This window comes from Rhinopithecus bieti, unplaced genomic scaffold (assembly GCF_001698545.2).
Source record: "Rhinopithecus bieti isolate Rb0 unplaced genomic scaffold, ASM169854v2 scaffold_4907, whole genome shotgun sequence".
NCBI classification, from domain to species: domain Eukaryota; kingdom Metazoa; phylum Chordata; class Mammalia; order Primates; family Cercopithecidae; genus Rhinopithecus; species Rhinopithecus bieti.
This window is the reverse complement of record NW_016804501.1, coordinates 702,752-725,404: the sequence shown is the minus strand read 5'-3', so window position 1 is coordinate 725,404 and position 22,653 is coordinate 702,752. Positions and strand designations below refer to the sequence as shown.

At 45.7% G+C, this 22,653-nt stretch overlaps 2 protein-coding genes across 2 annotated transcripts in view; one reads left to right on the top strand and one right to left on the bottom strand.

Annotated features, from left to right (window-relative positions):
• EP400 (E1A binding protein p400) overlaps positions 1-22,653 on the bottom strand; it is a 140,473-nt gene that overhangs the window by 76,734 nt on the left and 41,086 nt on the right. Inside the window, 8 exon segments of the mRNA XM_017868826.1 lie at positions 532-639; positions 11,780-11,869; positions 14,512-14,569; positions 15,282-15,331; positions 16,037-16,115; positions 16,650-16,790; positions 18,848-19,033; positions 19,930-20,223. Coding sequence (XP_017724315.1) covers positions 532-639; positions 11,780-11,869; positions 14,512-14,569; positions 15,282-15,331; positions 16,037-16,115; positions 16,650-16,790; positions 18,848-19,033; positions 19,930-20,223 — 1,006 coding nt within the window.
• Positions 8,228-10,809, top strand: LOC108527506 (U4/U6 small nuclear ribonucleoprotein Prp3). The gene has a single exon (XM_017868825.1). The coding sequence runs from the start codon at positions 8,542-8,544 to the stop codon at positions 10,591-10,593; it is 2,052 nt and encodes a 683-aa protein (XP_017724314.1). The 5' UTR covers positions 8,228-8,541; the 3' UTR covers positions 10,594-10,809.

Sequence of the window (22,653 nt, the reverse complement as noted above, 5' to 3'; positions counted from 1 at the left end):
GAGGAGACCAAACCCGCCACTCCTTCCTCTGGTCCTGCTAGCAGTGTGCGGTCGGGAAAGGCCTGATCTTCCCAGGGCTCCTGTGGGCCCCTCCCCAACTTGTATGCAGGAGTCTAACTGTCCCAAGAACAGGAATGAGAGCAGGAAAAGCAGGCCTTTTCTGGTATGCTCTGTGCATCTGTTTAGAAAGTCTAATAAGTAAAATAAACTACCCAAAACTGATGTGTTAAACAAACACAGCACAGCCTGAATAAACATGCTATCTAGGTCCATAAAACAATGATGTTTATAAATCTAGAGAAAAATATTTTACTTCACAACATGATCAAGTGTTCCAATAGCTGTGCCAGGTTAATAAAAGCACAGAATGTAACAAAATTCTATTCAACATAAAGATACTTATTAAATATTTCTAATTTTTTATTTTATCAAACTAAAAGAAATTTTCTAAATCTTATTTTAAGTCTTTGTCTGTAAAGTATTCCGGCTTCTGCTTTTAACCCTGAATTCTTCCAAAGGCTGGTAGCGCACCTTCCTCTCCGCTCGTGTCCTCCCCATCAGGCTTCGGCCGGGGCCACTGAGAACTCGGCAGGAAGGCGCCTTCGTACAGCTTCATCAGGTCCAGGAGGGGCAGCTCAGCTGCAGAGGGTTGAGGGCAGAAGGGCTGTTACTTTATAACAACTGTCAATTGAATTGGGAAGGAGCAGCGGCCAGGAGAACCACAGTAAGAAGGGCAAGGGGTTTCCTCTCACATGTATTCCTTTTTCCGGCTTTAGATCACTCCTTGGAAAAAGATTACATTGTCTAAAAGCACACTTGTTTTTTCTAAAAAGTAAAATGGTTGCCCATTACTGATAAATGGTGTAAACTATTTCATTGGGGCATGCAAGGGGAATGACGAGAAATTACTCAGTAGGCGCAGCACACGTTTGGGTCATGACATACCAGAGACCCAGACTTCACCACTACACAGTACAGCCAGGGGGCAGCACTGAACTTGCACCCCTGAAATTTATGCAAATTAAAAAATGTATAAAATATTTTCTCTATAAAGATGAGAATCTTTGAAAGAAACTCAACCGTATTCACAAAAGATTTAAAATACCTGAAATAATCTAAATGAACAGGCCGGGCGCGGTGGCTCAAGCCTGTAATCCCAGCACTTTGGGAGGCCGAGACGGGCGGATCATGAGGTCAGGAGATCGAGACCATCCTGGCTAACACGGTGAAACCTCGTCTCTACTAAAAAATACAAAAAACTAGCCAGGCGTGGTGGCGGGCGCCTATAGTCCCAGCTACTCGGGAGGCTGAGGCAGGAGAATGGTGTAAACCCAGGAGGCGGAGCTTGCAGTGAGCTGAGATCCAGCCACTGCGCTCCAGCCTGGGCAGCAGAGCAAAACTCCGTCTCAAAAATAAAATAAAATAAAATAAAATAAAATAAAAATAAATGAACAGTAACAGTATAGACAAATAAATAAAATGTAAAAAAGGAACACCACTGATAGGAAATAACTGATGAAGAAGATATATAAAATATAAAATATCAAAGTAAAAAATAAAAGCAAAATGTTAAAAGTATGATAAAACATAGTTAGGCTTTTTTAAAAAAAACACTCACCCTAATTGCTTAAAAAAAAACCACACATTAAATCCCCAATCACAATGGGCAAAGGATATGAAGCTGTTACATACACAAAAGTATAAAGGGCAATGAAATACTTTTTCATTGATCATCCCTGGAAATCAGTGCACAATGTGTTTAGTATCGAATTATCAACCATCTTAAAATCATAACACTGGGAAACTGTTATGAATTAGGTACTCTCACTTGCTGCTGACAATGGCGTAAACTGGCTGGATTTTTCTGGAAATCAACACGGAAAGCTAAAGGGCTGTGGAATCCAATGCCCTCAACCCCATCGTTTCCCCCTTTAGTGAGTCTATCCAGAGGAATGACAGAAATGTGAACCCAGATTTCTGTTCAAAGAATGTTCACACAGTGGTAGATCTAACAGGGGAAAAGACTTTAGTTGGGCTGTGTACTCGTGATATGTGAGCTTGTCTGCATCTATATTTTATGTCGAATAAAGACTGTTGAGTCAAAACAACAAATGCCATGGACAAGCACCCTACAAGGACCACGCTGAAGGCACTGCCCATTTGGGACTAGCAAAACACCCTTTGAATTCATTTGCTCAGGATGTTAAACATTCGCCACACTGGCTTGATGGACATAGATGTAATGGAGCCCAGTGAAAGTAAGTGTTGGCTGTGGAATCCAGGTGGTGTGTCCATGGTGTTCCTAACAAGGTTCTTCACCTTTCCTGTCTGTCTGATGCTTCCAGAGCAAAATGCTGGGCTGCACCACTACAGCATATGACGCTATATATAAGTAGGAAAAACAAGCCAAACAACCGGAAACTTCCAATAACAAGAGAATTCTGTAAGGTGTCTCAGAACAAACAATACACAGAAATCAGCCTCCACACAGATAAATGAGTTAGAAAATGCAATAGAAGAAAAAAAAAACTCATTTAGACAGAAAATTAAATACAGTCGTCCCTCAGAATCCTTGAGGAGTTGGTTCCAAGGACCCTCTCGGATACCACAATCCAAGGATGCTCAAGTCCCTTATATAAAGTAATGCATATTTGCACGTAACCTATACACATCCTCTCATATATTTTAAATCATCTCTAGGGTACTTATAATACCTAATACAGTGTGAATGCTATATAAATAGTTTTTACACTTTTTTTTGTATCCTTTTTGTAATTGTTGTGCTGTTATTTTGGCTTATTTGGTTTGGGGGTTTTTCTGGTTGGCTGTTTGGTTTGTTTTGTTGGTTTGTTTTTTTAGAGATGGGGTCTTACTATGTTGTCCAGGCTGAACTTGAACTCCTGGGCTCAAGTGATCATCCTGCCTCAGTCTCCCAAGTAGCCAGGATTACAGGTGTGAGCCACCACACCCAGCTGTATTATTATTTTTTACTGTTTTGCTTTGTTTTTGGTAAATATTTTCTATCTGTAGTTGATCAAATTCATAGATCTGAAACCCATGGATATGAAGAGTTAAATATACTTAACAATTAAACTTTCAAAAATGCACCACATCTCTGTGAAGAAAGCTCTAACAAGCTCCTGAAGACCATGAAAGAAGCCTTGACCCAACGAGAGGCTCTGTTCATGGATTCAGGTCGACACCATAAAGACAATAGGATGCCCAAGAACCCACCTCCTGCAGTTTACTCCTGGCCTCTCCCACACTGACCTGACCTGACCGATGTGACCACCATCTGGGAGAATGACAGCATGTGACTTCCAAGACTCAGTTATAAAAGATACTACAGTGTCTATCCTGCTACCACATGGATACTTGCTCTGAGACACCAGCCCCAGGTCAGGAGGACACTAAACCCGCCCTCAGCATGCAACAGAGCCCATCAGCTGGCAGAATGAACCAGCCTGGAATGGCATTCTCCAGCCTGCCACATCAAGCCTTCTGAAAACCATCTTCACAGGAGACCTACGCCACAACCACCCAGCAAGGCTGCTCCTAAACTCTGTCCCAGAGAGAGTATACAGTATACAGCGCTGATTTAACAGGTAATCTAGTAAGTCAAGAACACACACCACGATCAGATAGCCATCGCAACAAGAACACAGAAAGCTAACAGAGAAGAGGAAATGAAGTAACTAAATACTTGACTGATGCTTTAACCAGAAAGAGATGACTAAAGAACAGGTGAGAAAACACAAAATAAACTGTTAAATTATGATAGATCTAGGCCCAATTATTAACAGAACAGGCTTAAATTTAATACAAATGTACTAAACACTCCAATTTAGAGACACAGGGATGTTAGAATAAACTGGAGGGCAGAGAAGACCAACTACATGCTGTTTACAAGAGACATGCTTTATAAAAGAACACAGATTAGAAGTTAACAGAAACTCCCTCTAGAGGACACTCCCTCAGTGTCAGGCCTAAAATAACTGCCACAATAAAGTTCCAATAAATTGTCAAAAATCACAAAGTACACTAGGAAACAATGTACCATCAGCAGAAACCAGGATTCATAAACGACAGCAGAATCAGACCTGCAAAAACGTCACCCATGCAATTATCAGGCACAGATTATAAAATTTTATATCTGAAGAAATAAAAGAGAAGACTGAAAGTGTGAATACACAGCAAGAGATAATTTTAAAATTTCATGTAGGTTTTCTAAAAAACCATTGGGAATGTCTTAAAACAAACTGGTAACTGGAATTTAACACTTAATCAATGGGTTAACAAAAGACTAGGAAGAGCTATAAAGAGAATTCATCAAATAGAAAACAGATGTGGTAACATTATCTAGAACCAAGTAAAAATGAAGTAACAGGATAACAATTCTAAATCTATATATGCACATACTAACATAGCCTCAAAATACATAAAATGAAAACTTGACAGAAACTTAAGGAGAAATAGGTACTCATTATCATAATGAAAATGTTAACCTACTTCTCTCAGTAATTGATAGAGCAAGAAGACAAAAATCGTAAGGATAAGACGAACTGGACAATGCAATCAACAAGTTCTACCTGGTGGACTCAGAGAGAAAACGGTACCATAACCTGATGAATTCATGTTGTTTTAAAGCATGGATGGAATGTTTATAAACTGGTCCATTCAAAACCCACCTCAACAAAATCCAGATCAGTGAGAATCCCATAAATCCACTGTCTGATCAAAATGCAATTAATGTAGAATAATAGTAAAAATATATATCGAAAACCCTGTATTGTTTGGAAATTAAGAAACATCCTTCTAAATAACTCATGAGTCAACAAAAAATATATATAGGGGAAATCAGAAAATATTTAAAACTGAATAATAAACATGATATTCAGCTAAAGCAGTATTACAGAAAAATTCAGACCCTTAAATGTTTCTATTAATGACCTAATGAAAATTAGTAAGTTAGTCATCCAAGTTAAAACTCAGAAAAGATGTTTTAAAAAAGAAATACTAAGAGCAGAAACAAAACAGAAGACAATACACTGGCGTCAGGTAAAAAAAAAAAAAAAAAGAAAACTGACAAACTTTTGACAAGACCATGAAGAAAACTGAGAGGCTTGAATACACAGTATTAGGGGAAAGAAGGGACATGTGTGCAAACGTAGCCAAGATCGGAAACGCTGTAAGGAGAAGTTATTGACAACGTATGCCAATAAATGTTAACATTTAGATGAAATAAATTCTTAGAAAATGTGACTATCGAAATTGACTATGAAGAAAAGAAAAAGTCATACTCCTCAATTTAACGTACAAGGGCCAGGCGCGGTGGCTCACACCTGTAACCCCAGCACTTTGGGAGGCTAAGGTGGACGGATCACCTGAGGTGAGGAGTTGGAGACCAGTCTGGACAACATGGCAAAACCCTGTCTCTACTAAAAATATTAAAAAACAGCCAGGTGTGGTGACAGGTGCGCCTATAATCCCAGCTACTGAGGAGGCTGAGGCAGGAGAATCGCTTGAACCCAAGAGGCGGAGGTTGCAGTGAGCTGAGATCACGCCACTGCACTCCAGCCTAGGCGACAAAGACTCTGTCAAAACAAGCAAACAAAGCATGCAATACCCATCTACAACAGAAACACTGAAGAGTAGATACGAACTCCATTAATCTTATAAAAATATTTACAAAAACCCTATACACCATGTCCATTCTGGAAACACTAAAGGTATCATCATAGCCATCCCGAGAGCAGCAGTGAAGAGCACGCCACAGGACACGCCAGGCCAAGGCTTCCACACACTGTAGATCCTCAGAACAACCCTGGTCATCCCCTTTACAACGGAGAAAAACACCACGGAGAGCTTAGACAACCTGACCGAGGCCATGGGGTTAGGAGGCAACAAACACTAGGTTTGAACCATGCAATTATGACTCAACACTCTAACACTCTGCCTTTCTACCGAAAGTGTTCCCTTTCAAAGTAAGAAAAAGCCAAAGTTGTCCACCACTAGCATGAACTCAACACTTTACTGAAAGTCCTACCAAGCACAAAATGGCAAGAAAAGGTAGTATAAAAGGAACAAGGATTATAAAGGAATTTCTTCAGAGAAGTATACAAAGACTTTGCATACAAGACTGTACGCAAAGAATTAATGAACAGAGTTCAGAAAAGTTGGCTGGGCGCAGTGGCTCAAGCCTGTAATCCCAGCACTTTGGGAGGCCGAGACGGGCGGATCACAAGGTCAGGAGATCGAGACCATCCTGGCTAACACGGTGAAACCCCGTCTCTACTAAAAAAATACAAAAAACTAGCCGGACGAGGTGGCGGGCGCCTGTAGTCCCAGCTACTCAGGAGGCTGAGGCAGGAGAATGGCGTAAACCCGGGAGGCGGAGCTTGCAGTGAGCTGAGATCCGGCCACTGCACTCCAGCCTGGGCGACAGAGCGAGACTCCGTCTCAAAAAAAAAAAAAGAAAAGTTGCTGAGTATAAGAGAAACAAAATCGACTGCACTGACACATACCAGCAATATATTTAAAATATAAATATAATTTAAAATATAATTTTAGAAAATATACCACTTGGCACAACTTTTAAAAATATATAGTACCTAGAATTAAATCTAACAAAAGGGACACAATCATCAAATTTCATGGAAAGCTATTTAGGAAGACCTAGGTGAAGGGAGAACTATATTTTGACCCTAGACTGGAAAGGCTGAACTTCATAAAGATGGCAATTCTCACAAAGCATCCATTAGTGCAATTAAATTCTAATCAAAATTCCCAATAGGTTTTTCTGTGAAGCTTGATGAGCTGCTTCTAGCACGGATCTGAAATAGTCGCCAAACAGACAAGATCCTCCCAACGCAGAGCAAGGCAGAGAACTTACCTGACCAGACATCGAAAACTATTATAAAGCTACAGTAAGAAAGACAGTGTGGCATCAATACAGACTGGCACAAATTTTCCAATAAAAGAATAAAGATCCCAGGAAGAGCCATGCATAAAAGGAAACTTGTTTTATGTCTGAGCTGGCATTGAAGATCAGTGAGGAAAAGATCGGCTTTTCAATATGACTTTCCAAATATACATTTGGGGGAAAAAAGGGAAACTGCACTCATTTCACAATGTAAGAGTAAAGCAGAAAAATTCTAGATGATATATCCTTATGAACAAGACTGACAACTTCAACTACAGTTAAGTCCTCACTAAACATCATCAATAGGTTGGTTCTTGGAAACTGTAACTTTGAGCAAAATGATGTATAGCTGATCAGTGGACAACCTGGGTTGGAACTGTGAGGGTCCTCTATCCACAGCAGGACCAACCCCTCTCCCTCCCCCTCACCCACTCCCTTCTTACCCTACGCAACGTGAAGATGACGAGGATGAAGACCTTTATAATCATCCACTTTCACTTCATAGTAAATGTATTTTCTGTTCCTTATTTTTTAACAACATTTTCTTCTCTCTAGCTTATTTTGTTTTAAGAATACAGTACAGGCCGGGCACGGTGGCTCAAGCCTGTAATCCCAACACTTTGGGAGGCCGAGACGGGCAGATTACGAGGTCAGGAGATCGAGACCATCCTGGCTAACACGGTGAAACCCCGTCTCTACTAAAATACAAAAAAAACTAGCCGGGCGAGGTGGCAGGCGCCTGTAGTCCCAGCTACTCGGGAGGCTGAGGCGGGAGAATGGCGTAAACCCGGGAGGCGGAGCTTGCAGTGAGCTGAGATCCGGCCACTGCACTCCAGTCCAGGCAACAGAGCGAGACTCCGCCTCAAAAAAAAAAAGAATACAGTACATAACATTAAATACACATAACATACAAAATAGGCCAGGCACAATGGGTCACACCTGTAAACCCAGCACTTTGTGAAGCCAAGATTGGAGGCTCACTTGAGCCCAGGAGTTTGGGACTAGCCTGAGCAACACGGTGAAATCCCATATCTACAAAAAAACACAAAAATCAGCTGCGCATGGTAGCGCGCACCTGCAGTCCCAGCTACTCAGGAGCCTGAGGTGGAAGGATCGTCTGAGTCCAAGTCAAGGCTGCAGTGAGCTGTGAACCGCCACTCACTCCAGCCTGGGTGTCAGAGTGAGACTCCGTCTCAAAAAAAAAAAAAAAAAGAAAAGAAAAAGAAAAAAAAACACATAAAATAAGTGTTCGTCGACTGTTCCATATTATTGATAAGGCTTCCAGTCAACAGTTGGTTGTTAGTATGTTTCAGAGGAGTCAACAGCTATATGCAAATTTTCAACAGTGCAGGTGACAGGGGCGGGCTGGCACTCTTAATCCCCACATTGCTCAAGGGTCAACTGTATAACATACCAATGTTTTTTCCTCATGGCTATAATAAAACAACATTAATGTAACACCATTTCACTTCAAGTTGCAGTTTCCAGGAACTCACTGACAACATGAAATGAGGACTTTACGTATGCTGAAATTAAGAACACCTTTCGTCTCAGGGGCTGAAGTTTGTGAGGTGTAGTATTGAGTCCAGTTTGAGCTATTGTTCTCTTTTTCCTGCAAAATGGCACTGTCTAAGAGGGAGCTGGATGAGCTGAAACCATGGATAGAGAAGACAGTGAAGAGGGTCCTGGGTTTCTCAGAGCCTACAGTGGTCACAGCAGCATTGAATTGTGTGGGGAAGGGCATGGACAAGAAGAAGGCAGCCGATCATCTGAAACCTTTTCTTGATGATTCTACTCTCCGATTTGTGGACAAACTCTTTGAGGCTGTGGAGGAAGGCCGAAGCTCTAGGCATTCCAAGTCTAGCAGTGACAGGAGCAGAAAACGAGAGCTAAAGGAGGTGTTTGGTGATGACTCTGAGATCTCTAAAGAATCATCAGGAGTAAAGAAGCGACGAATACCCCGTTTTGAGGAGGTGGAAGAAGAGCCAGAGGTGATCCCTGGGCCTCCATCAGAGAGCCCTGGCATGCTGACTAAGCTCCAGATCAAACAGATGATGGAGGCAGCAACACGACAAATCGAGGAGAGGAAAAAACAGCTGAGCTTCATTAGCCCCCCTACACCTCAGCCAAAGACTCCTTCTTCTTCCCAACCAGAGCGACTTCCAATTGGCAACACTATTCAACCCTCCCAGGCTGCCACTTTCATGAATGATGCCATTGAGAAGGCAAGGAAAGCAGCTGAACTACAAGCTCGAATCCAAGCCCAGCTGGCACTGAAGCCAGGACTCATCGGCAATGCCAACATGGTGGGCCTGGCTAATCTCCATGCCATGGGCATTGCTCCCCCGAAGGTGGAGTTAAAAGACCAAACGAAACCTACACCACTGATCCTGGATGAGCAAGGGCGCACTGTAGATGCAACAGGCAAGGAGATTGAGCTGACACACCGCATGCCTACTCTGAAAGCCAATATTCGTGCTGTGAAGAGGGAACAATTCAAGCAGCAACTAAAAGAAAAGCCATCAGAAGACATGGAATCCAACACCTTTTTTGACCCCCGAGTCTCCATTGCCCCTTCCCAGCGCCAGAGACGCACTTTTAAATTCCACGACAAGGGCAAATTTGAGAAGATTGCTCAGCGATTACGGACAAAGGCTCAACTGGAGAAGCTGCAGGCAGAGATTTCACAAGCAGCTCGAAAAACAGGCATCCATACTTCGACTAGGCTTGCCCTCATTGCTCCTAAGAAGGAGCTAAAGGAAGGAGATATTCCTGAAATTGAGTGGTGGGACTCTTACATAATTCCCAATGGCTTTGATCTTACAGAGGAAAATCCCAAGAGAGAAGATTATTTTGGAATCACAAATCTTGTTGAACATCCAGCCCAGCTCAATCCTCCAGTTGACAATGACACACCAGTTACTCTGGGAGTATATCTCACCAAGAAGGAACAGAAAAAACTTCGGAGACAAACAAGGAGGGAAGCGCAGAAGGAACTACAAGAAAAAGTCAGGCTGGGCCTGATGCCTCCTCCAGAACCCAAAGTGAGAATTTCTAATTTGATGCGAGTATTAGGAACAGAAGCTGTTCAAGACCCCACGAAGGTAGAAGCCCATGTCAGAGCTCAGATGGCAAAAAGACAGAAAGCGCATGAAGAGGCCAACGCTGCCCGAAAACTCACAGCAGAACAGAGAAAGGTCAAGAAAATTAAAAAGCTTAAAGAAGACATTTCACAGGAGGTACACATATCTGTATATAGAGTTCGAAATTTGAGCAACCCAGCCAAGAAGTTCAAGATTGAAGCCAATGCTGGGCAACTGTACCTGACAGGGGTGGTGGTACTGCACAAGGATGTCAACGTGGTAGTAGTGGAAGGGGGCCCCAAGGCCCAGAAGAAATTTAAGCGTCTTATGCTGCATCGGATAAAGTGGGATGAACAGACATCTAACACGAAGGGAGATGATGATGAGGAATCTGATGAGGAAGCTGTGAAGAAAACCAACAAATGTGTACTAGTCTGGGAGGGTACAGCCAAAGACCGGAGCTTTGGAGAGACGAAGTTTAAACAGTGTCCTACAGAGAACATGGCTCGTGAGCATTTCAAAAAGCATGGGGCTGAACACTACTGGGACCTTGCGCTGAGTGAATCTGTGTTAGAGTCCACTGATTGAGACTACTGCAAGCCCTTGCCTCTCCCCCCTTGCCTTTGTCTCTTCAGTCCTCTCACTTATTCTATTTCCCAACCCACTCCCACTTGTTTGTGTGATCTCAGAACTGTGCCAAGCAGACACTGGGACAAAGGGAGAATATCTTCCTCCCCTCCCGAGTCAGCCTGGTGTTGCCCTTTATTCCCCTTATGTGCATATGATTAAAGAGTTATTTTTAAACTTGGTGTGATATTTTTCACACATNAAAAAAAAAAAAAAAAAAAAGAACACCTTTCATCAAAAGGTACTGCAAAGAGTGAAAAGACACATCACTAACTGGGAAAATATCACTGCAACACAGAACTGACCAAGAATTCATGTCCAGAATATATAAAGACCATCACCAACAAGTCAATAAGGAAAGAAAACACCAAACTGAGCCAAAACGAACAAAGGAAGAAACATGAAAAGATGCTTCACTTCATCAGTCACGAGAGAAGTGCAACTTAAAACCACAAGGAGATACCACTTTTTATCCCCAGAGTGGCAGACAGTATCAAAGTTCCTGAGATGAGTTATAGCAATGAAAGAACGGCAATAAAATTAAATATATATAATTCGTTTTTTAAAAAAGAGTTCCTTCCTGAGATGTGGAGCTTGGCACACCCACTCTAAACAACAGTTACTCTCCTGCCCCTGATCACAGGCAAGCCACTCATGCACACGGGCCTGGGGAACAGGAGCATGCTCACAGCAAACACAGGGAACCAGGTGAATGGCCGCCAACAGCACAAAACATAGTCAGTGACGTATTTACCAAAAAAATCCTGCCTGGCAATGACAATGAATGCACTGACAGCAACACATAACACTGTGGCTGAAACTCAGGACACTCAGGCTGAGTGGAGAGAGCCAGCCCGTCAAGCTGTGGGGGGATTCGTTCGTATGGAGCTCTCACACATGCAAGACCAACAGCACATTCAGGGAGACACATGCAGGTGGCAGGGAAAAAAGACAGTCAGGGCAGAGTCCTACACACAACCCAGGAGGGCCAGGACCTCCAGGTCAGGAGAGAGAGCAGCAGGAGGCACACAGGGACTGTTTTCCATAAAACAGGCACTGCTGCCTCAATGTATTATTATTCACAACTCACACGTTTTAAACGTTTCTTTGCACCTACTGAATGTTTAATAAGGTAGCAACAGCCTACCTTCCTTGGCTAAATTAGAAAGTTCTGTTTGGTGGTCCACGACACCTTCGTTTGCTTCCTCCTCTTCAATTGTTTCCTCTTCGTCGTCCACTAAAATGGTTATCAGCGAGCGTCACTGAGAGGCAACACCACTTGCATGTCTGTTACTCATTATACACTATAAGGCTTCGAAATTATTTTGCATAGCTATTAAAGAAATTGAAACTGAGCTTTAAACCTTCTCAGGTTAAATTTAGAAATGTTCATTTAATTAAACGAGCAGGAAACTGGACGCGTATTTCCCCTTCCATTTCAGGCTGTGAATGACAGCCCTGGTTTTTCCACACATGGCAGACCTTCTTCAGGCCAACATACGGAATGCTGTCAACCCTCCCACCTTCCTGCAGAGCCCCACTGCGGAAAGCCCACAAGCATGCCATCTGAGATCACTGTGAACTCATCATCGCCATCGCCCATCTCATGAGGCCCAGCCACATCAGCCTAACACTCTCCTTGGCTCTCCTGTCCTCCACAATCACCAGCTCAAGCCCGCTCTGCTCTCTTCAGCCCTCCAGCCCTGAACCTCACACCTCACTCGCCATAGAGATCTTGGCTCTTGGCAGAGAAAAGAGCAGCAACCAGCATCCCCACAGCCAAACTCCCTCTGTCCACAGAGCCTCTCCCCACCTGGGGGCCTGCACCGTCTCTCCTCTCAGCTGGCTCTTAACTTTTCCTCTCTTACAATCTAACATAACATCTCTCCCTTCCCACCATCAAAACTCCTCATTTCTTCACTACAAGACCCCCACTGCCCACCAAGAAGGCCTAGGCACCTGACCCCAACCACACAAGTCGCTGGGCCTCCGGGTGCGGCCTTTTCTGACTGTACTCAACACCTGGCGGCTCACGACAGGCCTGGCCATCTCCTCTTCTTGGAAACGCCTTCTGCCATTCCTTCTGCCTTCTGATCACTTGGTTTCCAGAGTGGAGAGCTTTGGGGAAAAAAAGTGAAGAAGACCTCGGGCGGTTAATTTGGCCTTCTCTGGAGTTATCCTAAGACATCTTTAGGCATTAAATAGAAGCCAAATAAAGATCTGTTTCAATACAGTTGAGCACCACATAACGACATTTCTGCCAACAACGGACCGCATATCCAATGGGACCCTGTAAGACTGTAATACTGTATCTTTACATTAGCTTATCTATGTCAAGATATGTTTAGATGCACAAATACCACTATTTTCCAATTACCCGCAGTATTCAGGAGAGTCACATGGGTGCAGGTTTGTAGCCGGAGGCACGGGCCGCACCATCTAGGTTTCGGTGAGCACTCTGTACGTTCACGTAACAACAAACTTGCCCAGCAATGCATCTCTCAGAACATACACCCACTGCTAAGAAACACATGACTGTACACAAATGTGCTCCTGAGAATGTGAGAAAATAAAGAAAGTGGAGATGTCAATCTACACAAAGCCAACCGCAGCTACCAGAGTGCAGGCCAGAGAAAAGGTGTTCCTCATGAAGAAATGACCTCATCCTTTTCCAGGTAACAAGAAAGACACAAACCTACGGTACTCTGTTGTGGTTCTCTTGTTGTCTGAAAGGCCAGGGTTCAATCCATCCCCAGTGCAGGATGGTACTATCTAGAATTCAGCACCAGGCCAGGTGTGGTGGCTGACACCTGTAATCCCAGTACTTTGGGAGGCTGAGGCGGGTGGATCACCTGAGGTCAGGAGTTTGAGACCAGCCTGGCCAACATGGTGAATCTCTGTCTCTACTAAAAATACAAAAATTAGCTGCATAGTGATCCGTGCCTGTAGTCTCGGCTACTCAGGAGGCTGAGACAAGAAAATCGCTTGGCAGGGGCCTGAAAATGCCACCACAATGCCGTGCCAGTGCTGGGCCATGTGCCCCTAGGCTCCTCACTCATCTGCCACATTGCTGTTTCGTTTCTGTCATATGCAGCAGACCTGAATACCGCCAGTTTCATGCCAATAATCTGGTCAAACTCCCTGTTGACTTCCAAATAAAAATCAATACATACCAAAGATCAATCTTCAAAAATTTGGAAAAGTTAACACACTTCACCAAATCAAGCCAATAAACCCATACTGATGCTGATCAAAGAGCCGAAGGAGAAACTGCAGGCTTTACCTGGCACCCGACAGGAACCACCACACAAACACCCAAGAAAGTTTCTCCAACCTCTCTACTCCTGCTCTCCACTCTGTCTCTAAAAATCCATTCTAGTCCTGAGGACTTCTGTACTCAATCCACATGGGTTTGGAAATAGGTCGTGGCCGGGGCTGTCCCCAGCTCACACACCCAGTGCTCAGGTATCTGTTCTCATCTGAACGAGGTGTCAACATCTAAAATTCACATGAGTTTCTCCTGAAATCCCAATGGCTGGCAACCATGGGTCTACCACAGGACACACCAGGGCCACTTCTTGAGGACAGGAAAAGGCTTGGCCCTGTGCCATAGAAGCATGGGGCCCCAACACTCTCCAAGATGCACCCAAGTTTCCAAACCTCACAAAAGCAGATACAACCATGTTGCTCCAGAAAACATCCCAAGTCCTCTAGAGATACCAAAAAGTATCTATACACTGAGAGACATCTGGATAAACACAAAAGCTGAACTTTCCAACCAGCTGAAGATGACAAGACTAAATCCCAAGTCGCCACAGCTCTGTGTGATCTCATCAGCAGCCCTGTAGACAACAAAGATGGCACTGAGGGGGAACAGACCTTCGTCATCAGTCAAAGATATGCTAGCTTTTCTTTTTCTTCCAGACATTCCTGAATCCTGAAAGAAAGAAAAAAAACCACAAGCATGAGATCTAAACACTCAGAATGGGAAACCAAGACAGAATCGTCCATGGGACAGGGGAAAGCCCCAGGGCAAGCCTGCTGGGCCGCCCTCAGCCTCCATTTGGGGTTGGGTCAGGGCAGGGCAGTCAGGGGGCAAGGACATGATCAATGCTCACTGTGTTTAGCTGTCACTGCCAAATTAACAACGCACGTGAGACTAAGGCTATAAAGCACCAGTATATTTTCAAAGTAGACTTGAGTCTATAATGAAAGGGAGTAATAGGCCGGGCGCATGTGGCTCATGCCTGTAATCCTAGCACTTTGGGAGGCCAAGGCGGATGGAATGCCTGAGCTCAGGAGTTTGAGACCAGCCTGGGCAACACGGTGAAACCCCATCTCTACAAAAATACAAAAAAAAAAAAAAAAAATTAGCTGGGCGTGGCAGTGGGCGCCTGTAGTCCCAGCTACTGGGGAGACTGAGGCAGGAGAACTGCTTGAACCTGGGAGGCGGAGCTTGCAGTGAGCTGAGATCATGCCACTTCACTCCAGCCTGGGCAACAGAGACTCCGTCCCAAAAAAAAAAAGAAAGGGAAGTAATAAGTAATAGTCACAGCCTATAAATTCCTCTGGATAAGAATGAAAAGGCCCACTCTACTGGAGCTGCTTCCACTCCTTCTCACACAGTACAGTAACAACCCCAAACTTACCAGAAAACTTTCCTGTAATGCATCAAATCCTTTAGGTCTCAATTCTTTCCCTAGAGAGACAAGAAGCACGGTTCATTCCCAAGACCCCCCACGCTTGGCGAGGGCGTCTCTGCTTTCCAGGCAGGGTCCTGCTGCCTCCACCCACGTGCAGGGAAAGGAGGGACATATGAGTTCTGCCTTTTCCTCCTCATCACGCAGGGCAGTGGTTTTTACTAACTTGTGGCTCTATGCCTTTCAGCAGCAGCCACCTCTCAGCCTCAGGTTCCTCATCAATAACGGGGAAACACAGTGCCCACCCTCCTGGAGGCATCCTCAGAGGCAAACGAAACAGTGAACGCTGCCGCCACTGGTGCTGCGCATATCCTAAGTGGAGTGGCACATAACAAGTGGAGGCAGCTGCTGAAGAAGTATCAAAGGAAGAACGACATGGAGGCGTCACCCAGCCAGGCACCCAGGGATCCTCCTGCATGGCAAATGCCTCAAGGAGCTCCTCACTCACTGTCCAGGGACTGAACCCCAGTTCTGTGTCCCAGAGTTTATCAACTTGGGGGTGCTGACTCACACCAGCACATCTCAAAAGCACTGAAGCATAAAACTAGGATGGCCACACAAAGAGAAATGTAACAATCAGGCAGCTGGCTGATGAGCAGATGTCCTCTGTGGGAAGCCACAGTGCCAGGAGACTGCCTGCTGGGAAAAGAATCCGAACAAAGTACCACCCAAGCAGTGGTAAGCCTTTTTATGAAGGGTCATACCTCTCCTGGAAACTTTCTGTAAATTTAAGGCTTTCTTCCTTTTTTCTTCTAATTCTACTTGTAGTTTTATTTCCACAACCTAAATGCAAAGGATTAAATGAATAAGCACGTTACTAAGGATGGGAATTACAGACGTTCTGCATACAAAACACTAAAACACATGAGCAGAGTCTAAAAACAGTGTTTTCCAGCCTCGTCAGTTTGGTGCTTTTTCATTTATTTCATACTAACTACATCCTGCCCAAGTTCTATTAGGTGATGAGATAAGAATTGAAATTTCAAAAAAGGAAAGCGAGCGGCCAAGCGGCCGCTCAAGAAGTAACCATGGTGGTGACCCACGCTAACCCTGAAACCACAATGCCCAGAGGCCCTCCACGGCATGAAGCACCTCAGAAGGCAGCCACAGTTGAGGTGCATCCCCCGTCCAAGACAGACGGAGGCATGAGCAGCTCATTCAAAGGCCAACGAGCAACAGTCCAGGAGAGGGCACACATTGCCAGCTCTGGCGCTCGAAAGCTTCCTAAGCAAGGTACCTGAGCTCTGGTCTCAGGAAGTAGCCTCACCAGCTCCGACAGGCTGATTCTTACAACCCCATGAAAACTGCAGCACTCGCCTGTTCGATATTCGACCAAAAGCACTCTATCTCCCGGGCTGTGGAGGCGGCTATCCGCCTCAGTCTGCTCTGCTCTTCCTTCTTTCCCCTTTCTTCACGGAGCTGCTTCTCCTCATGATGGCGCACCACAGTTCTAACGAGCTGGTGAATAAAAGTGCAAGAATTGTATGTTTTACTCTATGTCATGCTGGGAAAAAAAGGATATGTAACTTTTTTTAAATCTTCTCAGGCTAAAATTTACACAATTCACTGCCATATACATCCTTGTATGCTCTTAGGGTGGATTAGGAGAAACAGGACTACCAGCAAAAACCACTATCAATATTTTGCTTGACTTTTCTAGAAAGTGTTTTTATTTTTTTCACTAAATACACATTATTTTTCTCAAAACTAGAATACCATATTGTGCTATAATCTTCCTTCCCCGTTTAATAGATGATTAACATCTCTCCATGCAATAAACATGGGTCAGCATCTCATTTCATGAATGCTGTACCAGTTACAGAAATTATTGGGCTGGGATAATTCACATTTTTAAAGCTTTTGCTTTAAATTGTCAAACTGCTTTCTAAAAGTTTAGACACTCCACATACCCACCAATAGAACCTCAAATGGGTGGAGAGAATTAAGATGAGAAAAGCTCTGGAGCCCTGAAAGCACAATGGCTGTCACCCCCACGCCTGTTCTAGGGACGGAAATGTACTCAACTACCGCCCGGACTCTGCGCACACGCCGTGCTCCCACTCAGCCTCCAATGGGGCTCACTGTCGTCAACACGGGCCCTGATCAGGGTGGGCTGCTCTGCAGCCTCTCCCTGTATACCCCAGCGAGAGGCAGGAGGCACGGGGAGGGGCAGGCCTGGCTGCAGGTGCATCACTCAGCTGTTGAGAGATGGCCCTGGCCTGCGCCCTGTAGGTGCTGCACTGCTCTTCAGCCAACCCCACCAGCTCCCACTCCAGCCCATCAGCCAGCCCCCATCCATCTAGCCTGACATCCACATGTCCAGCCTGGCATCTACATATGTCTGGCCCCCTGCCCTGTCCAGCCTGGTGTCCACCATGTTCAGGACTATCTTCTTTGTGGAAAGGTTGGTTTAAGGAAGAATCAGGGTTTTTCTGAAATGCCTATGAATCTGATTTGAGACCCCTGACCCTCAGAACCCCACGGTCCTCACCCTGTGGTCTCAGCTTTTCTCTGCCTAACCTACATGAAGAGAGCAAGGGGGAGAATTCAGGGTAGGGAGTGGACAGGGCAGGGGACAGAGCATGAGGCCACAGCCTTAAGAGTACAGAAAATATGAACAAAGACCCTACAGCCCAAGAAACAGAGGCGGCGACACGGTAATAAGGAAGACAAAGAAGGGCCATGGCTGTTCACACAGTGAAAGCACAGCTGCTTCCCACTGAAGCCTGGGGTTTCTAGAAATCTACCACTTGTTCTCACTTTTCTAGTGTTAGCAGTAGGGCCTCCAGAGTCTTCCAAGGACTCTGCACCTGCTTTGGCAACAACAGTTAGGAGAAAATAAATTCTCAGCCGAAACCAAAGAGAAAGCTAGACTAGAAGCCCAGGAGGAAGAGCAGGAGGTGGTGTGGTCAGGCAGGAAAGCCTGGGACAGCCCCTTGCTGCCCTTTGACTGACACCAGGGGCCTTCTAACTCAGCCTCTCAGCTCCCTGAACAGCCCCAGCCACCAGCCTGGACCTGCGGCACTGGAGATATCCTAACTCCAACTGGCAGGCAAAGCCAGGCAACAAAAGGAAGGTAAACCCGCACCAGTGCAGAAGTGCGAGAGCACAGGCTTGATTCCAACAGTGCATGCTGGGCTCTGAAGACACCACCTCAGTCTTAATCACACAGCACAGTTATTCTCCAAACAACAGGGAAGTCTCCTTCCCAGACTTCACAAGTCAAGGTCTTTAGAGTGAGTCTGCCAGGCACGGTGGTTCACGCCTGCAATCCCAGCACTCCGGGAGGCTGAGGCGAGCAATTGCTTGAGCCCAGGATTCAAGACCGTCTGGGTAATGTGGCAAAAAACACAAAAATTAGCTGGGCATTCCAGCCTGGACAACAGAGCGAGACCCTGTCTGAAAAAAAATAAGAAAAAAAAGTGGGTCTGGAGTCCTGCCCACCATTTACAGCACGGCAAACTCCAGCTCCCACCAACGCACACAGCACAGCAGCTCCACACATTCCAACCCACCTTCTTCGCAGCAGCCACCTTCCACCTCCTCTCCTGGGCAAAGTCTGTGGCCATCCACTGCATCTCCTCCAACAGATAGTCCCAGTGGGCCTTGGGCCGTGGGGCCTCCTGCAGCTTCGGCAGACGCCTCTGGGACCACAGACCTGCTTTCCTCAGCTCCGCGACGCGCTGATGCACCTGGTTCTCCTGCAGGTGATAATACGGGGGATGGTGGGGTCGGCATGTGATGAGTGTGTTCCACCAACTCACACACCAGGAATCTGAAGCCCTACTATGTAAAAGGCTCAGTCAGGCACTAGGAAGACAGAAAGCTCAAGGTCCCAGTTTAATATCAAAGGTAAGACTCAAACACAAAGGTCAAAGTGGTTCTAGGAGAGGTCAAGGAGCGTGTGACCTTTCCAGGAGCCTTAGAAGAAGCTGGAGCAACTGTCCTGCCCCAGCTCTATAAAACAGACTAAAACTTGAAAACCTTGTGTTTCTACCAACGTGCTTACAAGGGAAACCATAGGATACTGGAATTTGCTTCCAAATAACCTGGAAGAGAGTGGAATAAACAAAATGAGACTAGCTGCATATTGATCACTGTGATAAAATCAGATCATGGGGAACATGGGGTTTATGACACTCTATTTTGATACACGATTCTTTTAATTTCCCTAATGAAGTTGAACAAAATAAATGCTTAGTCATCCAACCCAAAGTAAGTGCTAAGGGCTGGGCAGTGACTCTCAAGGACAGGGCTGCAGACCAGTGGCTGCAGGGACCTCACAGCCTGCAGGGCCCCAGCATTCAAGCTTGTCCCTCTCAGCCTGACTCCTACACATGACCTCTTCCACCCTCGTCTACTGCCCGTATGAAAGCAGCCCAAGACTGCAGGTTTGATCACAAAAACACAGACTTCCTCCATGAGTCTGCTTCCAACTGGAAAGGCTAACCCTTGGTTTTCATCTTGTCTCTACTGATTCCCAAGCCATGTTGAATTGACCAGGCATTCAGTTTTACTCTACCACATTCTGGACAATTAAAACTAAATGTGCTTCACCGACTGGAGTACATTTTACAACTTTCTTAAGCATGCTTACCAGGGTTATCTGTTCTGTCAGCGTATCCTGAGAACTGTCTTGGGACGAGGTGGCATTCTGAGCAGGACTCTGTGGTTTGGTGGGGGCAGATGCCACCACCCCGGGGGTCCGGGAAGTGACTGGAGACAGTGCCTTGTTGGTTGCTGAGGAGGGTCTATTTATTGGAGAGGACCGAGCAGGGGAGGGTCCTGGGCCGGAGCCACTCATGGGTGCCAGGGACGAGGTAGAAGAGGTGGGCAGAGGCCGTGGGCAGGGCGGGGCAGGGTCCACAGGGAGCCTTGTCGATGCCACCGTCTAAAGGGCAGAGCACAAGTGGAGCAAGGTGAAGAAAAGATGTCAGGGCAGCCCACGGTGCCAAATACCAGAGCGCCCACAGCATCAGAGACGCACATTGCCAGCACCTTCCACTCCATGACAGCGCGAGCAAACAAATCACATCCACAGCCCAACACTAACGTGTCCATGAACAAATAATACATCCCTCTACTTCCACAAAACCAAACAGAGTTTTCATTATGAACTATCTTTAGGCCATGCCCAGTGGCTCATGCCTGTAATTCCAACACTTTGGGAGGCCGAAGTGGGAGGATCGCTTGAGCCCAGGAGTTTGAGATGAGCCTAGGTGACGAAGTAGGATCCCATCTCTACCAAAAAATTTAAAAATTAGCCAGGTGTGGTGGTGTGCGCCTTTGGTTGCAGCTACACGGGAGGCTGAGGTGGGAGGATTGCTTGAGCCTGAGAGGTTGAGGCTACAGTGAGTCATGTTTGTGCCACTGTACTCCAGCCTGGGCAACAAAGCAAGAATCTGTCTCAAGAAAATATAACGTAATGTAACGTAACATAACATAACATACAAATTCAGTGTGCCTCTCTCGTGGCAGATGGGCTAAAAGGGTTAAAAAATCCTCCTCAGGCCAGGCACAGTGACTCACATCTGTAATCCCAGCACTTCTGGAGGCCGAGGTGGGTGGATCACCTGAGGTCAGGAGTTCGAGACCAGCCTGACCAACATGGAGAAACCTCATCTCTACTAAAAATACAAAATTAGCCAGGCGTGGTGGCGCATGCCTATAATCCCAGCTACTCAGGAGGCTGAGGCAGGAGAAGTGCTTGAACCCAAGAGGTGGAGGTTGTGGTGAGCTGAGATCGTGTCATTCCGCTCCAGCCTGGGGAACAAGAGCAAAACTCTGTCTCAAAAAAAAAAGTCCTCCTCTTCGCACCACCTCAACAACAGACTGAACTAAATTCACAGACAACTGTTGCTGAGGATGGAGAGCAGGGAAGACGGGCTGAGTGCAGACTCATACAAGATTCAGCCCATTCAAAAGCTGAAGGGAGACAAAGAACCGCTAGAACACACTCTCTCTGAGTGACTGTCCCATGGCACGGGTTTCTTTTCTTCACAGCTGCAGCACTGTCCCCCGGCTGGCCACAGGCTTTTGGAAATGAAGCTTTATTAGAGCACAGCCACATCCACTTATGTGCCGTCTGTGCGTGGCTGTGTCTTCACTTCTACCACAGACACTGAACAGTCCGCAAAGCCAGAACATTCATTACCTGGCCCTTGACTGAGAAAGTGTGCCCCTCCTGCTCAACCTGGAAGTAACAGGTTCCTACAGCCTTTGTAAAGGCTTCTTAAAAATCATTTTCTGGCCGGGCGCGGTGGCTCACGCCTGTAATCCCAGCACTTTGGGAGGCCGAGACGGGCGGATCACGAGGTCAGGAGATTGAGACCATCCTGGCTAACACGGCGAAACCCCGTCTCTACTAAAATACAAAAACTAGCCGGGCGAGATGGCGGGCGCCTGTAGTCCCAGCTACTCGGGAGGCTGAGGCAGGAGAATGGCGGGAACCCGGGAGGCGGAGCTTGCAGTGAGCTGAGATCCGGTCACTGCACTCCAGTCCGGGCGACAGAGCGAGACCCCGTCTCAAAAAAAAAAAAAAAAAATCATTTTCCAGGCTGGGTGTGGTGGCTCACGCCTATAATCCCAGCATTATGGGAGGCCAAGGGGGGTGGATTAGTTGAGATCAGCAGTTTGAGACCAGCCTGGCCAACATGGCAAAAGCTCATCTCTACTAAAAAGTAAAAAAAAAACAAAAAATAGTTGCCTAAGCATGCACAAGATATTACATGCATTGTAAAATGATCAGTAAATGATTGCCTGTACCATTGTTCTTAAGGAGATAATACAAAGTTATTTAGAGAGCTAAATTGTGAAATACATCATTTCTCTGCTGGAAAACAAAAACAAAACTAGTAGGGCATGGTGGCGCACAGCTGCAGTCCCAGCCATCCAGGAGGCTGAGGCAGAAGTGTTTGAACCCAGGAGGCAGAGGCTGCAGTGAGCCAAGATTGCGCCACTGCACTCCACCCTGAGGGTCAGAGTGAGACTCTGACTCAAAAAAAAAAGATAAAATAAAATCATTTTCCACAGCTGATTTTTTCAGTAATACAGGCAGGTAAATTAAATCTAAGAAAAACCACAGAGCTGCTTTAAGTCCGTATGTGGCTTGATGTGAGGAAGTGTTCAAAATAGAATCATTTCCACAAAAACCTAAAGCAAGCAATGTAAGGCCTAGAAGAGCTCAGCTGCCCCGACACGTGTCGCCTTTCTCAGAGTGGGTGCACAAGGTTCACTGCAGACTTGCACACAAGGCTCCCAATCACAGCCCCACCAGTCACTGGCTTTTCTGGCCTCCGTTTTTTTAGATCTATAAAATGGA